Source organism: Epinephelus moara, chromosome 20 (assembly GCF_006386435.1).
Source record: "Epinephelus moara isolate mb chromosome 20, YSFRI_EMoa_1.0, whole genome shotgun sequence".
Taxonomy (NCBI): Eukaryota; Metazoa; Chordata; class Actinopteri; order Perciformes; family Serranidae; genus Epinephelus; species Epinephelus moara.
The window spans coordinates 16196272-16217442 of NC_065525.1; the positions used below are offsets into that span (position 1 = coordinate 16196272).

Genomic DNA, 21171 nt, shown 5'->3' on the forward strand with positions numbered 1-21171 from the left:
ATATATGCAGCCGCAGCATGTTCTACACCTTCTTTTTATCCTCACAGACAAAGAGAGGAAGTCCCTTAACCAGACACTTAATTCTGGATAAAAGCCGCCTATTTAAGATGATCCCAGCTGTGGCTTTGGCAATATAAATAATTCAATGATTCCACTGCTCACCGTCTCCATGTCCCTCCCTGAACAAACTTTGCATAATACAGTATCTGGTTGTGTGCATGTGTGTGCGTTAAAGAAAGAGCCAGAGAAACAGGGAAGAATGTTTGCCTATATTTGTTCATTTGTGTGTGTGTTCTGCAAACAACGACTGAAACACAAATGGACCAGGCAGACAGGACTGAATGGTTCTCCCACAGACTGCCGCCGCGGGCTGGACACCGTGATATTGGTCTGTTTTGTTTTCTCACAGGAAAGAAAAAAGAAGACACTAGTGGGATTGAACTTCTTCCTCGCTGTCATTAAAGGACATTATGAGCATTTAATGTCCCCGCTACAATCACTGGCGGTCACGGTCTTTTCTGCTGCGGCATTCCCTGACTCCCTGTATGCTATAGGCACCAACTGTTTTCAAAAAGCCATTATCAACAGTTCACACAGATGTGTTCCTCCTCTGACCAACATAATACACCATGTTGAACAGCGTGTGTTTCTGACTCAACTTTCTAACACCTAATTATCAAGTTTAACTGGGACTCTTTGCAGTTTTTTCCATTACTGCGCACTGCATTTACCACTGCTGGTAATGAAGAGGAAAAACAAACCTTATGGCAGAAACACACAAAGGTCTCTTCTTCATATGTCATTCTGAAGCCAGAGAACAAAGTTTGATGTAATTGTAGTTAATGTAGTGTCATATCACAGTCACACCACTGAAAATATAGCCTAATACATGTGATTTAAAAAGAAGGAGCGTTTTTGTCAAGGAAGTCAGGAGCAGCTGTTTAAATGGGTTTTTGCAAACAGGTGGAGACTATGATTTTCGACATGTAAAGTAAACCTGCAGCAGAACAAACAGCAGCAGCTTCTGACTGTGGCAAAGACACTAATGTGTTTAGAGGACGAACTGGAATAATATTGTGCTTATGTATCCCTGTGACCAAAATAAGCACACTTACAATCATAAAAATCTAGCAGCTACACTCACATTTCAGAAAGTACTATTATTAAAAAGGAGATGTTTTTTATCAGTAGTTTCTCGGGATGACCCAAATGCTTCGAAGCTTCAATCTTTGCCATGTAATCAATGTCCCAATCGTTATGTATGAATGCTTTATTTCTATACTATTATCCCAAAAATCCCAAATAGCCCAAACATTAAGAAATAGTTATCCAACATACACCGATCGGCCAAAACATTAAAACCACTGACAGGTGAAGTGAACAACATTGATCATCTTGTTACGATGCTATGTTCTGTTGGGAAACCTTGGGTTCTGACATTCACGTGGATGCCACCTGATACGCTCCACCCACCTAAACACCAGTGCAGACCATTGCCCCCCTTATGGCAATGGCTGTCTTCAGCAACAGTGTGTCCCCCCAACAGGACAATAAGCCATGCCACACCACAAAAATGGCTCAGGAATGACCCGAGGAACGAGACAAAGAGCTCAAGGCATCGACCTGGCCTCCAAGTTCCTTGATCAGATCCCGATCTGATCAAACATCTGTAAGATGTGCTGGTACCCCACCTCACAACTCACGGGACTGAAAAGATCTGAAAGTAATGCCCTGATGCCAAGACCAAAGGACACCCTCCAGAGGTCCTGTGTCCATGCCATGACAGGTCAGAGTCTGGTCCAAGGAGGACCCACCATGGATCAGGGGTACCTCTGGAGTAACAGCACATTCCTCAGATGTTCGATCAGATTGGGATCTGGGGTATTTGAAGGCCAAGTTAATGCCTTGAGTTCTTTGTCATATTCCTGTGGTCATTCCTGAGCAGTTTTTGTGGTGTGGCATGTCGTATTGTCCTGCTGGGGGGACACTCCCATCGACCAGTGCTGTTGCCATGAGGGGGTTTACTTGGTCTGCAATGGTGTTCGGGTGGGTGGAGCATGTCAAGTAGCCTGTCAACCCCCAGTGGTTTTAATGTTTTGGCTGATCGGTGTAATTCATCATGCATCAACTTGAATTATTAGTTATTCTCGGAAAATGGCATTTAAACTTAGTGATAGGCCTAGTTTTGTGACTACGACAATTTGACCACCTGTGACAGGCTCACAGATGTGCTAGCAAGATGTCAAAAAAGTCAAATGTTTGGAATAGTTTCAAAATTTACAAAGATCACCCCCAAAAAGTCGAGTGCCAGATACGCCACATGAAACTGGCATTTCACAAATCTGGCAAATTACTAGCATGGCAAATCACCCAAAAACTCTAAGTAACAGCTTAGCCGTCCTGCACACCAAAGCGTTCTTTTTTCTAGCTATTATTGCTAATGTTTGTGCAACCTGATTGCTAACAAAGTAGCTAATGGTTGCATTATTTTAGGGGCATCGACTGAAAACTGATGATTTTTTAAAATGCCCTCAGCTCTCACTAACCCCACAACTCCACCCCAATCCCTTTTTGAAGCTTCGGTTAATCGTAGATACTTCAAACTGAAGCTATAGTTCCCCAAAACTGGTATTTGGGACAGCCCTAGTGTTTTCACAGGTCATTACTCTAAATAGGAACCTGTTTGTCAATTTGCTCTTTTGAAACGGGTGCACTAAAATAAAAGAGCATGACCATAGATATGAAGTCTTGACCATAGATATCAAGTCTTGACGGAGACAATGTCTGAGTCTATAAAATCATCCATCTTTACTTTAGAGTTAGCATCATCCTCCCCTGCTGTCTTAGTGTCTCACCACTGTTTTTTTTTTCCCAGACTCAGACACCGAAGTACAGCTCAACACAGGGCACTTCCCCTGAAGCAAGATGGATTCTTCTCCAGCAGTCCAACTTTCACTTTACCTCACTCCTGTAGAGGATTTTGGGCTGAACTCCTACTGTGCTGAAACTTTTTCCTCACTCGAAGGAGCACGAGAGAGACAGAGGCAGATTTAGGTTTAGAAGACGACATATTGGTGGTGCAATGAGAAAACATTTTCATTCCACAACCAGAGGCCTAGCTTCAATCTCCAGTAGCAATACCTCCAGCTTGGTCATGAATATCAACAAACACAAATGGCAATGTTTGCAGCTTGGTGGGAAGCCCGAATGGGATCAGGTTTTTGTAGCTTTATCAGCGACATGGCTTGTACGGAGGGAGGTAGCACCACGGAGAGATAGAATCCACCTCCACCTCTGTGATGCCTAATTAGTGAAGATTCTTAGTGGCAGCTGAAACAAATATTTCATGTGTATCGAGAGAGAGAGAGAGGCAGAGGAACTGCATTCCTCCAAACAAAATCAACATGTCGCACAAAATGTATATTAATGCACTCTTGACTATTAGAATGACATCTTGTCAACTTGTCTCAACATCAGTTATATAAACCAGTGTTAAAGAATGCAGCTCCACTGACAGCAACAGCAGTGCCCCCCTTTTGAATGCAGCCTGTCTAAACTAATTACACACAGATTTAGCTGCTCATTTTAATGCTACTTTAGCGTTTTGCAGCTCCGCCAAGCTAACCTGTCATATGAATACTGGCTTAAGGCTGCAGACAGAATGAAAACGCACTTTTTCACACCGCAGACAAGCCTGTCCAATGAAAACAATCTAGAGAATATGTAGAGCACAGAAGCCTCACTGTACGTGTGTTGTTTATGTGAATACAAAAAATACAGGCCAAGAGATTTAAAACCCACAGGAAGGCTTTTAATGCTATTCAGACGTCTTGTATTTGCTGAAGAAATATGCTCCTTGACGTTTGCCAAATGTTTACCCTGTGAATGAAGTGACCCGACTGTACATCACGCGATGAAAACCACAGAGCGCCATACCAGAGTCGCTCCACCAGTTACACACATGGGCACACACAGCTGCTAGAGCCATTGGAGCTTCAGACAGAGCGCAGGGGCTATTTGCAGACGGCGAGGACAAACATACGTTTTATTTTTGTTCCCACCACGAGTTCAAACAATATGCTAATGTCTGCTCTTTCCATGAGCAGACTTCTGCAGTGTAATAAGGCCAAAAGCTACAGCACGCTTAACTGTGTCAAGATCCTCTGAAAGGCTCTGAGTCAAACTGTGATGCACCACCAAGACAGGGTTACATAAAGAATCTCATTTCATTAAATCTTTGTTCATACATACTTCCACGGCCAGACTAACCCTCTATGACACAAAGACCATATTAAATTCAATGTTTAGTTTCTCCTTCCACTTCTCAGGGTGGCAGGGTTTAAAACGAAATACTCTTTCAGTATCGACCGAAATATGTCCAAAGTATAAAGTAACAAAATGTAAAATATTCATATTGCATTGCATATTTGGTCAATCTTCAAAAATATTTTTGGTATTGGTATTAGGGCTTTGAGATTTCTAATAGAGATCAGAGACATGTCAAAAAGAAAGCTAAAAGTCTCCCCAGAAAACATTTACTGTACTGTAGAGTGTTGTATTATGGCACCAAAAACTAAACGAAAGTCAAGATGGATTATTCATGAAGCCCTCTGGCTGTGTTAGTGTGACATAATGGGCTACAACCACAGGCTTTAACGTAAACATTACATAATGTGAAACAAAGCAATAGTTTCGATGAATTTCCTGTGCTGGAGGTAGACTCAGAAAAAGACAGAGCAGTCTGGCACTAGAATTTCATGATATTCATATTTGCAATAAAGAATCTTGAGAATGATTGAAAGCTAAATGACAGAAACAAAAATAAAATGTCACCACTGAGCTGCTTTTCTGTGTTCATTTGACTGGCTTTGAATGTGAAATGAAGATTGATACAGCTCATCAGCACAATAATCACACAGGACAATGAATTTCAGTGTGACTTCTGTCTGACTGCCACAATAAAACATAAAAATGAGACCAGCAGACCAAGAATGTTGATCCTCACTCTGAGTAATGAGGAGTATTTTCAGGCCCATAAATGAACCCAGATGACATCACAAACAAACCGATCATAAACACTAAGACAATGTCTCCTCACTTGTACTGCTGGTGATCCTTGGTGCTGCGAGTCTTTGCCATGAAGCGTTCAGCCAGTTTCTCCAGGTTTCTGGAGTATTCCATCTCAATCTCTGCCTTCTTCCTGAAGAAGTCCTGGAGGTCCTGCAGCAGCTGGACCCTCATCTCTGTCTGCTGGTCCAGACATTTCTGCTGCTCCACCAGCTGGGCTCGAATCTCTGAGGAGACCAAGGAAGAGAACAAATAGATTAGGATGGAGCCAGGACATGAAGGCGGAGGAATGAGGTTCATATGTTCTCAAATTGGGGAATATCAGAGCTACACAAACTCTAGTCTTACAGGGTAGAAATACAGCTCACTGTAGCCATCATCCATCACTGTGTCTTTTTAGATAGAGTTGCATTTGTTTCAAAAGGAAATCATCTTTGTCTGAGCACACACACCGTAGTAAAGAGCAGACAAAGCCAGACAGTTTAATGCTTCAGTTTGGCTGTAGATGATTAAATTTGACTGTTATCATCAGTTATAATTGCAACAGACTTGAAAAAAACTCTCAATTTGATAATTTCCCTTTTTCAAATCTTTACATTTTTAAAGACCATGAACCTTGACGGTGCATAACACAGATGTACAAACCAGCATGCAAACATTATACATCTAAAAAAGACAATCACCAAGACTTGTAGTTATAGTGCAGTACAGTATATGTACACATCAGTACCACAGAACAGCCCAAAGCAGCCTATTATCCCTTAGTTATGGCTCCTCTGAATGCTCGTAGAGATGTAAGGTTGGCAAAACTGGTCTCAGGTGTTTCATTAAGGCTGAAATATCTCCAGGATGAATGGAACCTGATTCCCATCACATCTAGAGTTACAGTAGAGACCAGGCTACACACACACACACACACACACACACACACCTGCATCAGTGCATGCGACTGAAAACCCAAGCCACTTAAGTAAGCAGAGGGGCGACAGCAGGCCTCACTTAAACAAGTTGGATGTGCAGGAAAATTACCCTCTGAGGTCCTTTCTGAGGAATCACACCTGTCAGAGCGCCCCTCATTTAAATTTACATCATCAACATGACAACTGGGATCTAACACACACACACACACACACACACACACACACCAATACATGCACATGGTTGCACACAAATTGTTTCCTCCGTGTGTCCTCACTGGCCAGGGCCATGTATAATGGATTTCTCCTAATGGAAGGCAGCCTCGGCCAGACATCTTCAGCAGAGGAAACAGATTAATGAGGTGATTTAGAGCCACACGGACACCGATAGAGAGGGGTGCAGAGAGATTCCTCATATTAGAGGCAAAAAAACACCAAGGCTGCAACATGCCTTCACAAATTATTTGTTCAACTCACTGGAGTAGGTGCCATTATAAAGTTAACAGCTTGCAAGATCTTAGTGGCTGTTTCTTGGCTCACCGACAAAATCTGGAAAGTAGCAGTAATAAGATCGGCTGAGCAGGACGAGGATAATTGTTTCAGGGCAAAAGTTTAATGTGCATCGTATTGTCCCCACTTATAGATGATGTGGTAATGTTAAAGCAAACACTAATATGTATAGATCAAGTGCTCAATCGAGGGTATTGCCAATATTTGAGGAACGCTTCAAACCTCAATGAGGCATTCTCAAATATGTGTATGCTTTCTTAAACATTGGTCACTTTTCTTGAGAGAGAAAACCAGTGCTTTAACCGTTTATTTAATAGCGTAAAGCCTTCAGAGAAATCATCCTCATTCTGTGTTGAACGGAGGTCTAACCCTGTCCTCTTACGTTGTCTTCCAGGTTGTGACAGCAGCTCTGCCACAATTACCAGCTTGCTCAAAGTTACAATGCACCAGTTCTGCTTTATGTTCGTCAGCATTTAGAAACTGTTCCGTTGAGTGTCTGTCAGTCCCTGGCAGGGAGTTGCGACCGGCCACATAGAATAATTTGGGTTTTTTGTGGCCAATAGACTGTAATTTGGGCAGTGACTACTTTTCCTCATTTGACGACTGCAAGAATTGTCGCTGCTGACACATACTGCTTCCAACATACTCTTTCCATCTTACTGTATGTGAGCTGCTTGTGTAGCAGTCTCTGTAATTGTGATTTGGTGAAGTTATTCCGATATTAAGCCACACAGGACTAGCATTACCTGGGGAACTCTAGAAATTTGTAGTAAATGTGGGGGTTGCCTGTGATCTTAATCCCATGCAAAATCCGCAATGTCCTATTTGTCAAGTAAAAATTCCACCGCAAATTACCTATCATATTTCGCCAAACACAGAGGTCATATTATAATACTAGTCCCATGCCATTTAGCATCTCTGTGATTTGGGGGTTGCATTTAGGTTTTCGGTTTTCTCTGCGCCTCGTTTCTGCCTCTTTCCTGGTCGAGACTAACAGAGGCTGTGCTGCTGATTATAAATGAATGTTTTGACAGCATTCTGGGTGCAGGAGGCTCATCTCACTACAGAGCACGGAGACCCATTTACAGAAAAAGCAAGCTAAAATCAATCAGGAGAGCGAAATCTTGAAAGATGATGAAATGGATGTCTTGTAACAACATGAGGCAGAATCGGTCCTGCTCGTTTAACCAACATTTCAAAGAAGAAAGGGGGTTTACACCACTGGTAGTGCGGCGTAGTGTTTCTGTGTTGTATAGAGTGGAGTCATGAATGACTGTGTGCATCATATCAGGGGGGATAAAGTCAGTAGATTTAAGTAAAATACAGACTTTGCTTATCCCATGCAAATGCGCCACACTGAACACAGACATAGGGAGGTCATTTCTTTATCACAAGACAGGGCTTTAGAAATCCTTTTTGGCATGTAGCTGCTATAATTGTCTACCTCTCTGTTTGTGGCAATTGCACTCACTCTGACCACTTAATGCACTCACTCTGACCACTTAATGAGCTGTAAATTTAAAGGAAGAATTATTTCTGTTTATTGCCATGAGAACCTCAGATTCTGTAGTCAACGTCACTGCAACTAGAGACAAACTAAACCAGAACTGGGGGAACCGCAACTGTAAACTGCGTGCTTGGCCAAGAGTTTGCATCTGACCAACCTGCTGTTTAATGAATACACTCATTAATATGGAAGTAAAGTGGACAGAAACAAAGATAAGTATTAAATGAGACAATTAGACAGCAACAGATGCCTTTGTGAAAAAGCCAAAAGATCCCTCCTTTATGGGATATCATCAATAGTTCAGTACATCAAGCTACTTAATGGCCAATCAGCTGATGACTCGATTAGAAAGCTTCCAGTCAAAGCTGGGCGAGAGCTGCATTCTGTATGTATGTGTGAGTGTGTATGGGCACGTGTCCTTAATGCAGTAATCACATTACCAAAAGGCTCCGCTCTATTCATCAGCATTAAATGTTCTCACAGTCTTGATAAATTAACGATCTATGTTGGGCCTTTTAGAAACTGTTGATTATTTTTTGCATCTCCAAGTAGCAGCTCCTTCCTTCTGGCACTCGTGAGGAAATAAACCACTTAGATAGAGACAGACAGGACACAAGGGAGGCGTTCCAGCATACTAAATCTGAATAAATACTTATCACGGCGGTTAAACTGAAATACAGAGAGCCATGAACATCATTAACAATAGGATTTCAACAGTAAAGCAGAGGCTTGACTGCAATCAAGAACTCAAAACTACAACATTGAGAACTCCGGGCCATTGAGAAAACCAGGAGACCACCAATGAGCACTAAGAAGGAGGTCGGTTTTTAAATGTGACTGCATTAAAGTCCACCAGGCCTTTTTGATGAATGGGTAAACCTTGCAATTGCTTCCATCTCCAGAGGATGTGGGGATTAAAACAAAGCTACCATGGCACTGACACAAAGGAGCGTACTGGATCATTTAACACAATTACATTCATGACTGCACACCGAAACTCATTAAATCATTCATTTTCCAAGTCAAACACTGGCCATTGAAACTGCAGTGCAAAGTTAATGTATAAAGGAATTAAAAGGCAACTACCTGTCAGAGAAGATTTCAGGTTAACACTTCCTGAAACTAGGATGCATTATGAAAGTTTAAGAAAGCTCAGCTGTGACAGGAGTCAAAACATGGTCATGACCACAACAAAGCAGATACATTTAGTAACGCATCTTCTTCTCTGTATTGCTGCCTTCCTTCCATAATGATAAGTGTTTTTTTAAACCAAAATCAATGCTTTTTAAAACTCTAAATGCGGGCACCGGCATGTTAAGAGGATGACTTTATGTCGCCTAAAACTCTCTGTGATTGCTGATTTTGAATTTCCATATAGTGAAGCACACAACGCAGCAGCTGCCATTCATCTGTTTTCTGTTAGATTAATCTAAAATAGGGTTTAAATCAACAGTTACATTACAGCTGATCAGGAATCACTGTTCATTGGGGTTAATAGGTAGCATTTATCAGCCATGATGAAATCACAAGAAATAGGTTTGATTCCAGAAACTGAAAAATAAAGTGTGTCAATAAGGACAACTAAACTGTGTGAATAAATTGTCTGACTGATATAAACACTATAATGGCATCAGTGATTATCAGTGGGGGTTTAACCTGCAGAGACCCAACAGAGTAAAGATGGCATTACGCTCTACCCAAGATTTACATAAACATCTCTGCAGACCAACACAAAGAGGGGTGTAGTGGGTAACTGTAGGTCACAGAGGAGATCACATCACAACAGCGCGTCATGCGGAAATGCTTATCAAGCAATTAGACTGGTTGAGCCAACTACTTGTTGAGATGGGTTTGAAACAGACAAGAAAATGAATGTCAGTTTTAAAAAAGATGTACTGTGCGTACAAGCACAGAAGAAAGAGCCATGCAAATGTCTCCGAACAACACCTGTGCTCTACGCTGAGCCTACACAGTAGCCAATGCGAGTGGCCTACGCCATTGTGAGCATTTATACTTGTGCAGTAATGTATCTGCTTTGCTCTGCAATTACACCTCCAAAACCTAGTTGGCGGTGGAGTTTCTATGCCACTGTGTTAAATTTATGTGGAATGACTTAATAGCAACAGTATGAAACACAAGTACCAAATTCAGCTCTATTATAACTAGCAGGGTTCACAGACAAAACACTTGTCATTCGCTAAACACGTTTCCACACAAATACAACATGCTAACATTATTAGCATAAGTCTATGACATTTTACATTGAATAAATTAGCCTAGCAGAGTTTACCTCTACTCCTATGAAGGCCGGAACAACAGCAATGTTTAACAAAGGTAACCTTAAAAAATTCAGCTCCATTATAACTCACAAGGTTCCCAAACATAATAATTGTCTTACACTAGACACGATTTCCCCACATATACAATATGCTAATGTAATTAGCAAAAGCCTATGACATTTTACATTCCCAAAATTAGCCTGGTGGCTAGTGGACTTTTCTCTATACATACGTCTTTACAAATTATTGTTTCTTATCTGTGAAATAAAAGTAAATAAAGACTAATTTTCACTGAAGGACTTTATTTTCAGCTTATAAAAATAAACATGAGGTCTGCGTCGCCATGACATGTAGTTACATTTCTGGGGAGGTGCATGTCAGGCTACAGCATAGGCTACATGTCTAGGCAGAGCCTATGCCATTAGGCACAGCGTTGATTCAACACAGAGGTAGAAATCCCGCTTAATTGTGAACATGACCTTAAATTATGGTCTGAAATTTACTTAAGAGAAGTTATTTAATCCTACTGCAAATATTTCAAATGAATAAGTAAGCCACCTTAGTGTTTGAGGACAACCAAATTGCTCCCTTTGATCATACTTGTGCTTGTTCTGAATCCCCTGCTGCAGGCAACATCAGCTGTCTTGACTGGTTTCTTACAGAACGAACACAACCAGCAGACTGGTACACTGCACCTTGCACTTGTTTAAAAATCTCACCACGGTCATCCAAAGTTTTTCTCAAGTTAGATCCATCTCACTGTCATAGTGAGTGTTGCTCTACTATTACATGGTGCATTCCTGTCCTTCTGAGGTCATCTGTATGGTAAACACGTGTGGAGGCCTCTGCGCAGAGGGATTTGGGTGTGGGAGTGTGTGGAGGGGGAGCATCAAAGCCCTCTGTGATCCCTTTCAAACTGGGGAGCTGAGTGGAGATGAGAGCACCTGTGCACGGTGTTCAGAAATGACACTACGGGATATGGAAAGAAGCAACAGTGTAATGTTGCAGAAAAATAATAAATGTCACTCCATTTCTTTCTCTGTATCTATCTAACAAGGAAACAATCTGCCAAAGCTCCACAGGCTTTTATAACCGTATTCAGGTACATGTTGACATGAGTGGGTAGGGGCTAGCGAGTTAAAGCGGAGCCTATAAAGTTGTCAGCAACAATTCCAGCTGACTGATGGACATCCAGTCAATGTGGCCCAGAATGCACATGATGTTGATACAGACAATGAGAGAGCGCTGTTCGGCTCTTTGTGGTGATCAGTTTGGACCAAAGCCCTTTTGTTTCTCAACTGGATGTTATCCAATTGCTCCTTTGGAGGCCACATTGCATACTTCCCATAACCCCATTCATGGCGACAAATATGTCCAAAGTTGCAGTTCAGAGTGGCTTCTGATTTGCCAGATAGGCCTGTTCTATTGTCAAAGAAACTGCCTCGTAAGCAGGATGGGTACTGACCCACATTGTTGACCTCCAAAGAGAGAAACTGGGCTTCAGTAAAAACAACTCACCCGCTGTCAGAGGCCCGCAGAAAAACATCTTTTTTCTTTCTCTCTTGAACCCAACAATAAATACGCTCTCCAATGATGCTCCTAATTAACCTTGCTATGAATCAATCTGTCTAAAAAGCATCTGTTACTTTGCTGAGTGCAGCAACGTATTCCTTTATGGGTATCATAAAAGACTACAAACTCTCAGAGAGTTTCTACAGTTTCTCCCAGTTGATTACAGTCTCCACCAACCGCTATCTGGGACATGCCGTACCACATCAGTCCCAGGGCTGCTTTTTCCACATGCAGAGTGGCTCATCAGCTGCACCTGAAATAGCAGCTGAGGCCTGGGGAGGGATGATACAGGGGGTGCCCAGCCCCGCCATCTGCTTCAGATCTTGGGTTCGGGACTGGGGGAGTTGTCCGTGCCTCTTCTGGAGGCTGGATACAAGACAGGATAAATACCATCAAAGGTAATTACGAAATGGCCGATCAGTTTTTAACCGAGCACAAGCTTTCAATTACAACTGGAGTGGGATCAGATGCCAGGAGGAGCTGAACATCTACACTGCGTCTTCCTCTGACGTTTTTTGAGTGTTCTGATAATCCAGCAAGGCTCTACTGCCACACTTAATTATAGCGGGGCAATCCTTCATGTTCTTACTTCTTTGATAACTGCATAGCATGTGGCATAAATTATACAAAACGTAGTTTCATCCAAGCATTGGACTGGCAAAAGATGGGCCTACCACGTTGCTAGTTTTAAATGAGCATGACTCACTGAGCAGTGAGTTGGTTTTTATGTTGAGTCTTGTGGTGACCATGGATCTGTTGTTTGATCTGGTTTATTTTCTAATGTCTGTACACATTTTGTTAGATGCTTTTCATAACAGACTATAGACTCATTTGCATTCCTGTCTGTCTTGTTGTTAACAGATTAATATGCCCGTGTGAAGGATTTGGACTTGAATACACAACGTTGAGATTAGATATTAAAGGGAAAGAGAATGCAGGAAGGATCGTAAGTAGGAATGTGTGAGATATTAAGTTGGACTCATGCCTACGGCTGCACGTGGCACACACCTGTGCCAATGAAGCTACCAGCACAATCCACACAGTCACAGGGTTCAAGAGATTCTCACTGATGAAAACTGACGAGGCTCGTTCCTTAGCGTTCCCAGATGTAAAATACACGACTGCAAGCACTCTCAACCTCCATCCACCTCTCGTCTTCTCTCACCACCTAAAGCTCTCTTTGCCTTCTCTCTCCACTCTGTTAACGAGAGGCAGATGGATGTGAACTAAAGGCCCGCGGGGTGACTGACTCTTTACCAGCACTGTTCCACCAGGCTGCCATGGAGCGTTTTATCACCAGAGCATGGCATGCCAGGCCCTGGACCAGATGGGGAAACACTTGAGGGACTGATACTACGAGCACTGACGAGTGGCCTGTGACCAATGGAGGTAGACGCTGGCTTTTAGGTGATTAAGTGATTAGACCTAACAGAATCATCAGAGAAGCAGACAAGAAAACTGCTCTGAAAAGCTGGAAATTAGCAACAAAAAAAAAGACAAAATTCACAAAAGCATACAGCATTGTGGCAACAAGTGACTGCATTCTGTTCCCTCAGGTAGTACTTGCCTTCATTGTGACCCTAAGGCTTTCTTACATTATGCCAGCGGGTTAGAGAATGAAATATGTAAGAGCATCATCAATTCAATAGTCCACCTGAACACACTTCTGTCATTATCTGCATGACATTTCTGTTGTGCTACAGTCACAGTACAAAAGGATGCCACAGACGGACACTGCTGCCCCAGGAACTTTCATCAGCTGGGAACTGGAGGAGTAATGTGGTGAAGCTCTGCAGGTCGAAGGTGACAGCAAAGCCGAATCTGGGCCTGTTCAAAGCGGGCTGCGTTGCCATTTGATATAGAGGCATCAGTATTAAATTAAGACTGTTTCATAACCATTAAAAACTCCTTGAAGTCTTGTTAAATAGCAGTCCACTTCCATGTTTGGGTACAGCTGATGCGTACTGTATCAGAGTACACATGAACCATACCCAAGTACAGATCGGTGTACCGTGTCCGGGTACAGTACACAGTGTTCACAGTGTTTAGGGTCAAGAGTGATCAGATCTGGGTTGGTTCCTGATATGAAAGCCCCCTGAGACTCTGAGACTGTGAGATGACAGCATGCTACTAGTAGCTCAATAGCACCAGTGTTTGCCAGACTACGCCCACTGGTCAGCTGACCACATAATGCTTGCTACAGTACCCTATAGAGTCTCCAAGATGAGAGACCTTTCTACATTTGCCATCCTGACTCATTAGGACCGCTAAGTGACGATGCAGAGAGTCACCCACAATACACTTGTGATAAACACTGCAGTGACTAAGCTATAGTGATCACGTAGTAATCTTGTGAGGGAGGACTTCTGTAATGACTTCATTACGATAGTGGGACCAGTAAGAAATTCATCACGTGCTTGGTATGTCAGACATTGTTGGTCCTTACCACCCCCTCTGCCTTACATCTGGGCATGACTGCTAGAACGTGTCACTGATTCCTGTGTGGTTTTTATCTGTGATCACATCACTACTCAGATTACATTACTAATATCGAGGTCTCATTCTATTTACTGACATGCCGCGCTGCCTGCTCCGTCAGTGATAGAACACATAAAGCACTGAAAAGGTGACAAATCCCATTTCTGGTTGAAATAAAGCTGTCAGGGACACAGTTACGATACAGACCTGCCAACAAGGCTGAACAGATTCTCTCCGATCACATAAAGCACAGCCAAACTACACACTGCACACTGCCAGCTTTACTAAAGCATTTTATCTCAAAATATTACAGAGCTGGCAATGTGATCCCCATTACAACATCTGACTGACATGTTAGCAGCTTCCAAAACCACAGAGAGAGCTCCAGTGGACTGTAGGCTACTGTGATCCAGAGAAAGACTGTTAAATCAGAGTGGAAAAGAGCCTGGCCCATAATCCTCTGCTTCTTTCAAACACTGAGAGCTGAACCAACGTCCTTTGGGATATTTTATGATCCAATAGTACAGTGCTACTCATGTGAAGTGACTTACAAGAGTTGCGTTTTACAGCAGCTTATCTTCATCGGCAGCTTTGTTTGTTAGTCACTGCTGCCACATCCATACCGCTGAAGATAGGAAGGCTATGAGCTGCTATTAGCTCATGCCAATTATGACCTCCTCTGACTGGGACACACACACGTAAGCACCACCTCTCTCAGAAATTCCAACACACGCAGACAGGAAATGCAGTAGTGGCCGTGATTTGAGCTCTCATGTTTTCTCTTGAGCCCGGGAGTATTGTGGGCGGGAGACCCAAAGAGCTCAGGTTCCTTCCTGCACTCTGGTTTTTATAGTCTGATTCAGAAACAGCTCAGCCATGGTGGCTAACTGCGCTTACTGTTCAAAGACAATACACTCCAGCAGTCAAAAAACAGATGTCAGACCAGACGATTCTGACTAGGGAAAAACAAACACTTAAATCCACGTCAGTTGCATTCACCGAGGTAATATTTAAATGTGTAATTTCAATAACTGAAATGTAATCATCTGCCAATTAGATTCAGCACTGCCAAATGGCATATGAGCCAAAAAGCCACGGTTGCTAAGGCAACGCCCCCACAGACAAGAGGCCTGCAGCGAGTAGGAGAGAGATCAATCGCCGCTGACATTACGGTGGCCTGCTAGGACCATCGTTTTGATCCAAACAAAATAGAGTGAGGAGCTGAAAGCTGGGAGAAGTAAGCACATTTTGGAGGCAGAGCTGTTTGTTCAGCTGCTGGTTAACATCTAGACGCTGTATTTGATCTGGACACCAGTCTGGTGTGTGTCTGGCCGATCAGATGGACCGGTAGAGGTTTGTGCTTTTGTTTTAGGATGTGTAGGTTTGCTTGTGTGTGTTAATGTGTTGATAGGCATGCATGTATATGTATTTACACTCTTAAAGGAATGCTTCACCTTTCGGCTTGTAAGTTGGGACTAAAAAGTGTGTGGCTTGCTGCTTCCCTAAGAGCAGAGACTGCAGTCAGTTTGGATTCACAGGAGTTACAATGAATTGCAATGGCGACCCTCAGTCATGCCAAAAAAAGTGTCAAAGCATCTCACACACACATCACTGCCACAGTATAATCTCCTTCTCTGCTTTTCATCCATGTGTTTAATATGTTCAACAACACAGCTAAATATTAACTTTTCATGCTTTGTCCAGCTCATAGCTCCAAAGCTCGACAAAAACCTTTGTGTCTTGTTATTATTTAGTCTTTTTTTTGCAATGCAAAGATTTTCACTATCTTTCGCATACTCTTAGATCAAAAACAGAGAGATGTTTTTGGTTTGTTCACCCCAGAAAGTGGCTCGGCAATATTCACCTACGTCTTTCTGACAGATGAGAGAGTGAAGCTTGGTGACATCGGGGCGACTCATAGGGCAAGTTGTTAAAGTACACTGCTGTTCGCTGGCAAGCTAACTGCTAACTTCTCTGTAATGAGTTGTTTACTCCTGCTTGCTATTTTGATTCTCAGGACTCTCCATCAGCAGGGAGGGAATTTTTTGAGCTAATGAGCTTGCAAGTTTGTTAGCTCAGCAACTAACAGTTCACATAGTTTATTCAAAAAGCATATTGTACCATTGACTCCCTTCTTATAACTGTCTACAAACCATTTACTCTTTTGCGGAACAGTTTATCCTCTGACAAAGGAGGATAAATTAAAGTGAATGGTGCCATACATATGATAAGTTACAATAGCTTCCTCTATTTTGGACTCTCTAGCTCTCCATTCCTTTTAGAGGTCAGCACTCGCAAGATGGCTTGTTTTTGGTCAACGGCACAAATTTGCATGTCAAAGGTCACCAAAGTTGAATTTAACATCAAAAGTTTGTGCAGATGTACTTTGCCGACACAAGCGAATCCACACATTCTGGTGTGGCCTTTATACAACAGAAACCGTTTGAAGAGTTTTCTATGGACAATTTGCTTCTTCTTCTTAGCTTCTTTTTTTTTTTTGCTGTAACTCTGGGTCACCAGTGGAATCCTTTTGTAACTGCTGTGAATCAAAGCAGACCACAGCTGCTGTCCTCTGCAAAGAAGCAAGCTAGAAACCTCAGAGCCTGCACAGAGCAAGAATTTGATACTCAAAAAATAGACAGAACGAGGGACAAAATGATTGATGCTGCTTCACTTTAACACTGAGGATGATAAAAATGTGGACGAGTATTGCTCAGGAAGGGAAGTGGTTACATCTGTGTGGCTTAACATCAGAGGAAAGTGAATCTGTGAGAAATACATTGATCTCTTTCAGTCTTTTGGCCAGACCTCACCCACTTTTCTCATTCATCTCTAGACCATACCCAGCTGCTCTTGTCGGCTGCCCTAAAGGGACCAATGTGGGCGCTTGTGTGTAAAAGAAAGAAGAGACGTAGATAATCCGTATAGCTAACACCAGTCCAACCAAAGGAACCTCTTGTTTTAAGTTAAAGTCTAGACCATACACTGAAGTTTAGAAAAAAACCTGGACTTGCGGTTTTTACACCTCAGATGTACAGACCTTTTCTATTTTCCCAAATGAAAAATGACACCTCGCCTTGTATCTGGCCTGCCTTTGTCCTTTTGTTTGGGGATATTAGTGATGGAAGAGATAAAGGTGCTAAAGCTCGCATGTCAAGGCAACCAGTCAGCCTCTTATTCTCAACAAAGCTAACCTCAGGCAAGAGACTTGGCTGGGCAGGCCTACAGCTCTTACAGTTGGGATGTTTGTTTGGGGTAACAATACTATGAAAATCCTGTGGTCGGACAGCCGAGGAGATAAATGCCTTTAAAGAGGGTGTCACACGAGAAACATCTGGAACTGAGGCACACAAGCTTTCATCTATAGGAATATTTACTTCCCCTAGCAGTAAACAAATGGAAACTAAAGCATGCTGGCCGAGACTTGAATAATACAAACTCTGAAAGACGAACCTAAAGAATGGCAGAGCAGTTATGTGGCCTGCGGTGATAAGCGTTTGAAGGTGGGGTTGTTTCTAAGAGACTGTGGATATATTCCCTCCTCGTGGGCCCCAAGGAGGCGGGAAGGAGAGAAAGAGACAGAGAAAGCATATAAATGAATAGTCGCACAATGTGGCTCCCCACCCACGCACCTGCATACAATCTCAACACACACATAACATGTCGAGGGGGGAGTGGGTGCACCTGTGTGGGGGTTGAGTACATTACATTGCAGGTATGCAGACCAGGCTCCTGAAACACTTCCAGTCAGGGAGATGAATCCATTTGACAGCTCTGCCACCAACAAGCTCCCTGCCCTTGGTTCCTGACTCTGCAGTGTATCTCCTGACCTCTGCTCTCCAACCGTCTCCCTCCGCTGCACACTGGACAGTTTGGTCTCAGGTCAGCTTCGTCGCCGGCCTCTGATGGCACTCAGAGCTGCAGAGGTCTGCCCTCCAATTCTGCTGCTTATTTCTGTCTGTAAATGTGTCTGTAAGCTGGCTTGTTGGCTGGCGTGTCTATTTCAGTACAATTATCTTCATTAAATTCAAAACTGATACAAAATAAAAGAGAAAACCAGCAAATACTGAAATCTGAGAAGTTAAAAAGCACTGAATGTTTGCCTTTTTAGCTTGAAAAATAATAACTGTTTAAAGCAATTCATGAATTCATCATTTCACCCTTTAAGATATCGCTTAAGTATGATTGCTAGTGTGATAGTGTTGATGCTGTGATACATCTCTCATTAGATGAATGTTTGTCTTCACTCAGTCATCCTGTTTGCCTCCTTGTCTCTATTGTCCATCCGTCTGTCTCTATCCAGACGATCTACATAGCTGCCTTCCTATACCATCTGTCTGTCTCTCTGTCCAGCTGTCTATTCCCCCGATGTGTTTGTACATCTGCCTTCCTTCACAGTATGTACACCTCTATTTTAAAAAAAGGCCTGTTCTTTTGTCTGTCTTCCTACACAGCAGCGTGGAGACACCAGAGCTGGGCTGGGACACCAGGATCCGTGGCCCGGAGCCAGCTGGATCCGTTGCCAGCTTGAGTTGACAACGTGTTCCCACAGTCGGGACACTGTGGCACCGATGGGCCAGAGGAAAGTATAGAGGGGAGAGGAGATGACTGTACATGGCTACAGCTGAGGTGTCGCTGACAAAGCTTGACCATCCGGCCGACATGCAACCAAAAAAAGACGAAGAATGCATTATGTAACTCAATCAAATTAAAGCAACCTCTTAATTTTATGTGGTGAGTTTTTCTTTTTATTGTTGCCATATTACTGGACACAGGTACAACCATGGTTTTCCACAGCGGAGTTGTATGCGTGAGTTGGGAATGTGTACATTCAATTTCCTATGACCTCTGACCCAGAGACAACTGCATCCCATCATTCAAAGCAAAGAAGCTTCCTTCAGTTTCAAGTTCAGTGTTCTGTCTGAGCCTCACACAGCAGACGCATCTGATACATCTGAAAAGCAAACGATGATGCAAGAGATTAAGAAGCCACAGTATTATTGATTATTGTTGAGTGCCCTTTTAACATCCAGGTTAGAATAGCCTGCTGGCTCAGGAGCTCAGAGAAAGTAGTCCCAGTCTCGCAAAGATCTCCATTAAAGCCTCCCAGTCCCCTTATTACACACTCCATCTCCATAAACACCTGACTTGATGTGCCCCTTCAGACTCTTCAGAGGTAGTGGACGGCTCTCTTACAATGAACTCCACATATTACCGCAGCAGAGAAAGGGGAAACATACCTGGGGGCTATTTTTCATTCTCCTTCTTAAGCTCAAATATTTCATTTTTCAGCTTAATGAAAACAAATACTAGCAGAAAGACCGACCCGTGATTAGCTTAATCCATCTTTTAATGACTCCAAGAAAAGATCAGTAGATGAAGGGAGGCTGTGAACTTCAAAAATATGTTAATGCAGGATTCAAACCTGGAATTCAAGAACACAAACAACATAAGAGAGGAATAAAGTAAAAAGAATGCTCTTAGTGGTTTGAGCTTTAATCAAGGTTTGTCCTGCAGTCAAGAAAAAAAAAGTATTTCAGGCTAATGCTGAAATTCCACAATCTCCCCCTAAGATCGGTCCCCTACAGATATGATATCTGACTTCTGAGTGGCAACACCAATTATTCAACCCTTTGTGAATCAATGCCAAATTGTCCACGTCTGCATCACAATGCATCTAAGCATTTTTTCCACCCCTATTTTTCAGTAGTTTTGTCAACTGAAACTGTTTTAATACTTTTTTCTGCTGTTATCTGCTACAAAAGCCATCGTTGTCATGTTGTTATATTTATGTTTTCATAAAAATGTTTCATTGCATACCCTAAGTGTCAGTTTTTCTCTGTGGTGTCGAAAACCATTTTTTTAAAGTAATGCATCAAAGTTAGAAATGAATGAGCAACAGGGACATAATCCAGACTTTTTTTGATGCATCAGTTTTTAATTGATGCACCTAAAATAAGGCGACAATTAGCCTCTTTGTTAGCGCACAGGTCCAATTAATGTTACCCATAATAGCTGGAAAAAAAGGATAATTTGCAAGACAGGTGATTTGCCAAGCTGATTGTAAATATGTGATATATGCCAGTTTCCTTTGGCATATCTGGCACTCTACTTTTTGGGGGTCGTCTTTGCAAAGACTTTAACTTTTTTCCTGACATCTTACTAGCATATCACATGTGGTCAAAGTGCCCCAGTTTCAGTAGTGCTGGACTGCTAATGATGCATCATGAATATTGTTGGATTACTATTTCTTATTTTATGGGCTATTTGGGATTTTTTTGGGGGTAATGCATATACAGATTTGTATAAAAACAAATGGAGGATTCGAATTCTTACTTGGACATCGATTACCATGGCAATGATCGAACCTTCGAAGCATTCAGGTCAGCCCTACCAATATTTGTTTTGTTATTTTAGTCTGGACCTAAGTGGTGGACTGACATGCTGGGAGGCGGACAGGCAGCTAGACAGGCCAATAAAAAAAGACATATCTGAATTTGTCCACTCTGCAACTTTACCTCTCCTGCTTTAAATGATATATACAGTGCAGTTCCTGACAAAAAAAAAGGTTAACGTAGGGAGCATATTTCCTTCCAAAGTTCATAAGCCCACAACAGTCGATGTACAGTGAATGAGAGTAAATCTCTGTGTATGTGGTTATTTTCCTACAGTAGGGAGGGAAAGATTTATCTCCACTGATATGTTGTTTGATTCCTACTCATTTCTTTCTGCGGTTGGGCCAGTGATTGATGACACCTTCTGGACAGCACACAGCCAGCCAGCACGTGTGTGCCAGAGATGGAAAGAGCGACGGCCAACCTCAAACTTTCACAGCGGAGTA

The 21171-nt window shown here is 42.5% G+C and overlaps 1 protein-coding gene across 4 annotated transcripts in view; it reads right to left on the bottom strand.

The window, feature by feature from the left end:
- srgap1a (SLIT-ROBO Rho GTPase activating protein 1a) overlaps positions 1-21171 on the bottom strand; it is a 96636-nt gene that overhangs the window by 57282 nt on the left and 18183 nt on the right. For all 4 annotated transcript variants that reach the window (XM_050072711.1, XM_050072712.1, XM_050072713.1 and 1 more), the window contains exon 2: positions 5099-5294. In XM_050072711.1, the coding sequence (XP_049928668.1) occupies positions 5099-5294 (196 nt within the window). The remainder of the gene's footprint in view (positions 1-5098; positions 5295-21171) is intronic.